Source organism: Dendroctonus ponderosae, unplaced genomic scaffold (assembly GCF_020466585.1).
Source record: "Dendroctonus ponderosae isolate FM_Combo_2020 unplaced genomic scaffold, Dpon_F_20191213v2 Dpon_F_20191213_8, whole genome shotgun sequence".
Classification (NCBI taxonomy): Eukaryota; Metazoa; Arthropoda; class Insecta; order Coleoptera; family Curculionidae; genus Dendroctonus; species Dendroctonus ponderosae.
The window spans coordinates 13,321,333-13,327,398 of record NW_026019016.1 but is presented as its reverse complement, the minus strand read 5'-3'; the positions used below and the strand labels follow the sequence as shown (position 1 = coordinate 13,327,398).

The following is a 6,066-nucleotide window of genomic DNA, read 5'->3' as shown; positions in this document are numbered from 1 at the left end:
GAGCGTTCTTGCTCATTTTGCTTCCGAGAAACATGCAAAACGGGACGGAAAACATGCAATTTTGCAATAATCTTGCGCCACCCTTGCACAAAACGCCGATCACTTTTCTAATTTCATGGATAACAGAAGACCGCTGGATGCGCCCCTGCGTGAAAGGGTCAAAACCTCAAAGTCTTAATTGCTCAGTGAAGGGATGAGAGGACAACACAGGGTACCCAGACAGAATGGAACGTGAACGTTGCCGAGATTTTCACGGCAATTTTTTCAGAAATCCATCAAATTCTGAGTCTCAATCGCTGAGGCCCAACGTTGCCGGACGTCTCAACGGCGATGAACTTTTAACGCGAACAAGTAAATTTACCCCTTAAACAGTGATGCACTGAGAGAAAGTTTAAAACAAATCTGCCTCAAGTTGTGCCTTATTCATTGCCGCCAGACGAAAAGCCGCGTTATGCAATCACCTCTTAACGTCGGTTCTTCACCGCGTGAAAAGATGAATGAGTTAACGAAGGCTTTCGACCCATTGAGCTGACGAAGGGAAATGGAAAAAAATGAAATGGAAACTCACTGGCTGATTGTTCGATCGGTGCTTGCAGGTCCGATGTCGTGGTGTCTGCGATCCTTGTGCATTATTCCCATTAGTTTGAGCCACGCGTTGTTTTTTCCGCCGTGGCTCCCCATCCCACTCTGCCACATCGTCATGGTTGCAGATCATTACCAAGCACTTGCAAGAGTCCCCAAAAATCGGCTTCAGAAGCCCGGAACTAGCCAGTGAACAGTTAGACGCGCTAATAAATGAGGAAAATGCATTGCAGATCGTTCGCCCGGCAGGGGAATTCCTACGAAAAGCTACGGCATAAAAAATGGAAGAATTCTGGAATTATTGTATGAATTTCCTAGAAGCGTATAAGTCCGCTATAGACGAATCGATTTTTCGCGACTATAATACTCGTTAATGCAGTTTAGTGGTTTGAGCAAAATCAACTAGATCTAAAACTTTATTGCGACCGTTTCTAGCGCAAAGACTCTCACTAATCCTCAGCCTTATGGAAAGATCGTGAAAATGTCCATGGGGTTGATCGGGGCTTCAATAGTTTAGTGCGGGTATTCATTGTTTATTGAGGGAGTTCGCGCACTGATCGGCAACCGTTACGCCTTTGCTCGCCGCACATTTAGGAGAAGCACAAATAGTGGTAGGCGCCACAACATTCATTCACAATCATTGTTCATTCTAGCCCTCCAAGTGACCATGCAGCCCCGAAAAAGTCGATGTGGCCCACATCGAAAAATCCGAAATTTTTCCGAAAAAAAAACGGCTTCCCCTCTACCGACGACGTCGGTAACGGCACTCGTCATGCTTGTCGCACTCGCGTGCCGCCTCACGAGCGTCGTCTCTTTCGCGCATATTGCAGTTTCGTACCCGCCAACAGGTGTCCAAATGTTGACGTCGCGACGCCGAGCTGCAACAGACGCGATGTTGGCGATGCGACTGAATAAGCGGCCAAAGGCGGCTGCGACGCTCGGTGGCGGCACTCGAGGGCGGCTGCGTCGACTTATGCGGCGTCGGGGCGGCCGATCCGCCCCTGGAACCATCCAGATTTAAACAAAATAACAACTTCAAGTGACATCTATTCATGTTTCTGGAAGGAGGGTAAACAATGACTGCATAAATCATTTGGGCGAATTAATTGGGGAGTTTAAGACGGCCGGTTACGAAGTGGGGGGAAAACTCGGGATTTCAACGGTAGTTTTTTACCTTGAAAATGCATGCGGGCCCTTTCAGCTTGGTCTAGAGCGGAGCAGCAAATTTCAAAGATTGTCCTTTTGATTTATTTTGATAAGTATGTCTTGATTTAATGAGGCGCTAAAATGGCCAGCAGATATTCCTGATCTGACCTCTTCGGCTTTCTTTCGGCAAATTTTTAATTGACTAAATCCTTTCAGCGTGCGGTTTTTGCTCATTTTTCGGAGGCAAAATGAGCAAGAACGCTCATTTGTACATCATTCTAGACAGAAGTAAATGGCCTTTTTAGAAAGTGAATCATCGATATGCAAATGTTCGCAGTTTACTCAAAAAATGCTTGAACTCAATAAGTTTTAGATTTGCGTGGTTTTCTTTAAGTTGCAAAATCCGACATTGAATTGAACATGACGCTGCTTTTTTCGAAGTTTCTCAAGAACCATTCGAGCCAGAAAATTCGTTTTGACATCGTTGGATAGAGAATTGAATGAGGGGGGGGGGTTATGATCCCCATGACCCCCCCTCCCTGGACCCGCCCTTGGTCCCCACTGCACAAATAAAATATGGGGAGTATAGCAAAAATATACCCATACTTTCTCCAGATCGTACCCCTCTGGACTACTTTGGATATTCGTCTGAAGTTTTACTGAGTAAATGCAATGCAGTTCGCACTTTAATCAGTCCCGCGTTGCGCCAGTAAAGCTTAATAAAATATGCCGGAAATAGCAAAAATGCATCGGACAAACGCGAATCGATAGCTAGAATAGTTGAGGGCTTGTTAGAAGTGTTAGAGGCAAATTGTTATTGGTGAAACCGTAACCTTTGAATCCAGTCGAGTTCGTGACTGGTTGAATGCCGGCTTTTACTTTATTTGCATCTTCGAATTGATGCCGATTTGTGGACGAATGCGGTGAAAAGATGCTTGTCCGGAACTCATAAAAAAGCAAGCACCATTCGGCTTAACAACCAACCACAATTTCGATTTCTTTGATGAACTGAGCAACATTTGAATGTTGTATGCTTGCTTGATGGCCGCTAATAATAATAGCTGAATGTCTTCAAGGCAAAGATGTATTTTTCTGGCACTCGACGAGTGCTGGATCAATAAACAAACCAACGTGATTTATGCAGTCAGGGAAACATTGAGAGCCAAAATTCGAAGCAAAGGAACCGACAAGTTAGAGCTTTGTTTTGGAGCTCTAAATGGGTTTCTTCCGCATAGCGCAACGTTTGGATGGCACGAGGAGGCATTAATTCAGGAGATGCGCCACCACCACTGCATAGCCGTTGTCTGAATTCGCTCTGGACGTCTCGCACGCAATCTGGAGTTTTAAATGTTTCCAACTAATCGCGCTTTCCAGTTACAAAGCTAGAAACTCGTCCAACCGATCGGTAATTTTTTTAAATATTCTTATACCTTTTTCACTTAGCATACACGCTGCATTATGTGATACAATTAAACTATTGTACCGTGGATGGCCGAGTATCAAACTCTTTTTTCAGCTTCTAACTTTTAGTCCACTCGGTACAACTTACAGTACAGTTACAGTCCATATATAATGCTTCAAACTTGCGTTGGAATAAATAATAAAAAATACTCCGGGTCAAGTGCAAATTCCGTAATTAGTCTTCCCTCTCTCTCTCTCTTTCTCGCTCTCTTTCTCTCTGGGCAAAGAAGATCTGCAACATTGCAGTGCTACTTATCCGCATATCTAGCATAACTTAAAGAAGAAGCTGAAAAAGACTGCCAAAGCTCAGATCTTGCAGGAATTTGTTCTAAACCAAAGATTTTCTGCTTGAAACCCATTTGAGTGTCGCTTTGCATGGTTCTGCTACTACTACCAACGAAATTAAAGTAGAATATGAGTTAAATTGATGATATTGTTTTTAATAAATTAAATTAAAAAATCCAGCGCCTTGCCGTGGGAAAAGTGGCGCCCTCCAGTGGCCCACCGCGACCTCTACTGTCAAAGTCATATCAGGCTTCTAGAGGTAACGCAGATATGTTCGCATGCGAAGATCCTGACAGCTCTGACCTCCGTGTCTGGCACCCCGGGGAATTTTTGTATTGCCGAGTGCCTAAAATCGGTGAGAGCAAATTAGGCATCTGGTCTAGACCAGGCGATTGAAAATTCACATGTGTGAAAATCTTGCTATCACTCGCAAATACAGAACTGACTGAATCAAGAGTTTGCTAATCTGTGATATAGAAATTGAATAATATCGCTTATGAATATCGAATTTGCTTGTCACCGATGTTAGGCAACCGGCAATACAAACACTTTCCGGGAGAGCTCCTGCAAACGCATGCAAATAAACGCCCTGGGCTACCGCTAGACGTGAGTGTCATTTCCAGTTACTTGTCTGTCTTTATTTGTTGGTTATATCCAATCTAAAAAAATAAATGCATTTCAGCTGTAAAGGCCTACAAGCTGATATAGTCGCTTTCCAGCTTAGTTCTTTATAGAGAACAAGTGCTCTTTCGCGTATTTAACCCGTGTGCAATACTCTCGAATCAACCATGGAAGTTGAAACAGGTTAGTTTTTTCATTAATTTTTTTCTTTAAACACATCAACAGTTGCAAAAGCGCTGTTCATACCACAATCCCATGCCATGCTAAGCTTACCAGTAACCATGAAAGTTCCATTTCATATTATTAGTCCATAGAAGGAATCGGTGCATGTTATTACTGGTCTTATCACGAGATTTCAAGGCTTTCTTACTCTGTAAAGGCAGGCAAATGCCTTTACCAACCCCCTAACCTGATTCCTGAGCCAGCTTAACCATCTACTTCTTTTTATTTTACTGAAAAAAAATCCAACAGAGGAGTCAGACTTGAACATGTCCAAATCGCCCAAGTCTCCTGCCAGATCACGATCGGCCTCAATCGCCTCCAATCGCTCTTCAAAAAGCCGATCCGTGTCCCCAAAAACCAACCAAAATGGAACTTCGTCGCCTCGCCAATCCCGATCACGCAGCAGATCAGCTGCTAGCAATCGCTCAAGATCCAGAAGCGGCTCAGCGCGTAGCGCAGCCAGCAACCGGTCCCGATCTCGCAGCGCTGCTTCTAACAGCCGATCTAGATCGAGGAGCAGATCCGCTGGCAGCAGAAAGTCGAAATCGCGCTCCCGTAGCGGATCGGCAAACAGCGCAGCCAGCAAGCGTAGCAGAAGGTCCAAGAGCAAGTCCAGGTCCAGATCGAGGTCGCGCAGCGGATCGGCCAAGAGTGGCGCAAGCAATAGAAGCGGGAAGTCCAGATCCAGAAGCAAGAGTGTGGCCAGCAACGGTAGCAGGAAGTCGAAAAGCCGGTCTCGGTCGCGCAGCGGCTCAGCAAAGAGCGCAGCTAGTAGCCGGAGTAGGAGATCAAAGTCCAGATCGCACAGTAGTAAATCCAGATCACGAAGCCGTTCAGCCGGAAGCACGTCGAGCAGAAAATCTAGATCGAGAAGCGGTTCGGCCAGGAGCAGGTCCAGGTCTAGATCGGGATCAGGCAGATCGAGGTCAAGATCAGGGTCTAGACGCTCGAGATCACGATCGGGATCTCGCCGCTCAAGGTGCTGTTGATTTCGCGCTACTCATGAGTAAAACCTTACTGATTTCATTTCTCTAAACAGGTCAGGATCAAGAAGATCTCGGTCTGGGTCGGCAAAATCCAAATCGCGATCAAGATCCAGATCGGCTTCTGCCGCATCTCGTGCAGGATCTGGGAAGTCTCGGTCACGCTCTGGATCCAGGAAATCTAGGTCACGCTCAGTTTCTCGCAAATCTCGGTAACTATGAGTGCGGTTTAAGTAAATTTGCATCCAATCCCTCGTTTCGCTCACATCAGGTCCAGATCAAAGTCAGGATCAGGAGATGAAGCAGGCCCGAGCAGCCAAATGAAAAGATTGTTGGATTCGGATTCAGAAGATGAGGAAAGAGCGCACAAGTCCAAGGTTAGCAAAGTACTGGACAGCGATAATGAGGAGAACGAGGCCGGACCGTCTCAGGAACCAGAGCCACAAGAAAATGTTAATGTTGATGCACCAGCGGGTCAAACGCAAGCCGATGATGATTATGATTCGGATGACGGACTCAATCCATGCACGTAAGAGGACATTGCATTTTTTAGAAGCTCCCATTAGATTAAATGTGCGTTTATCTAATCTATCTAGCCAAAGTAGCGAAGGAATGTCCGATTTTGACGTGATGCTCCAACGGAAGAAGGAGGAGCAATCTAAACGACGAAAACGGAAGGATATAGATATCATCAACGACAACGACGATATCATTGCCCAGCTATTGTCAGATATGCGACATGCTGCTGAAGTAAGTTTTGAAACAG

At 45.4% G+C, this 6,066-nt stretch overlaps 2 protein-coding genes across 5 annotated transcripts in view; one reads left to right on the top strand and one right to left on the bottom strand.

Moving 5' to 3' along the window:
* Window positions 1–1,477, bottom strand: part of LOC109539444 (potassium voltage-gated channel protein Shaker) — a 71,458-nt gene extending 69,981 nt beyond the window's left edge. For all 4 annotated transcript variants that reach the window (XM_048669035.1, XM_048669034.1, XM_048669036.1 and 1 more), the window contains exon 1: window positions 569–1,477. In XM_048669035.1, coding sequence (XP_048524992.1) covers window positions 569–702 — 134 coding nt within the window. In that variant the 5' untranslated portion in view covers window positions 703–1,477. The remainder of the gene's footprint in view (window positions 1–568) is intronic.
* Window positions 1,478–3,971: 2,494 nt separating this feature from the next.
* Window positions 3,972–6,066, top strand: part of LOC109539501 (protein IWS1 homolog) — a 4,527-nt gene continuing 2,432 nt past the window's right edge. Inside the window, exons 1-5 of the mRNA XM_048669073.1 lie at window positions 3,972–4,278; window positions 4,567–5,296; window positions 5,357–5,512; window positions 5,572–5,829; window positions 5,897–6,050. Coding sequence (XP_048525030.1) covers window positions 4,263–4,278; window positions 4,567–5,296; window positions 5,357–5,512; window positions 5,572–5,829; window positions 5,897–6,050 — 1,314 coding nt within the window. The 5' untranslated portion in view covers window positions 3,972–4,262. The remainder of the gene's footprint in view (window positions 4,279–4,566; window positions 5,297–5,356; window positions 5,513–5,571; window positions 5,830–5,896; window positions 6,051–6,066) is intronic.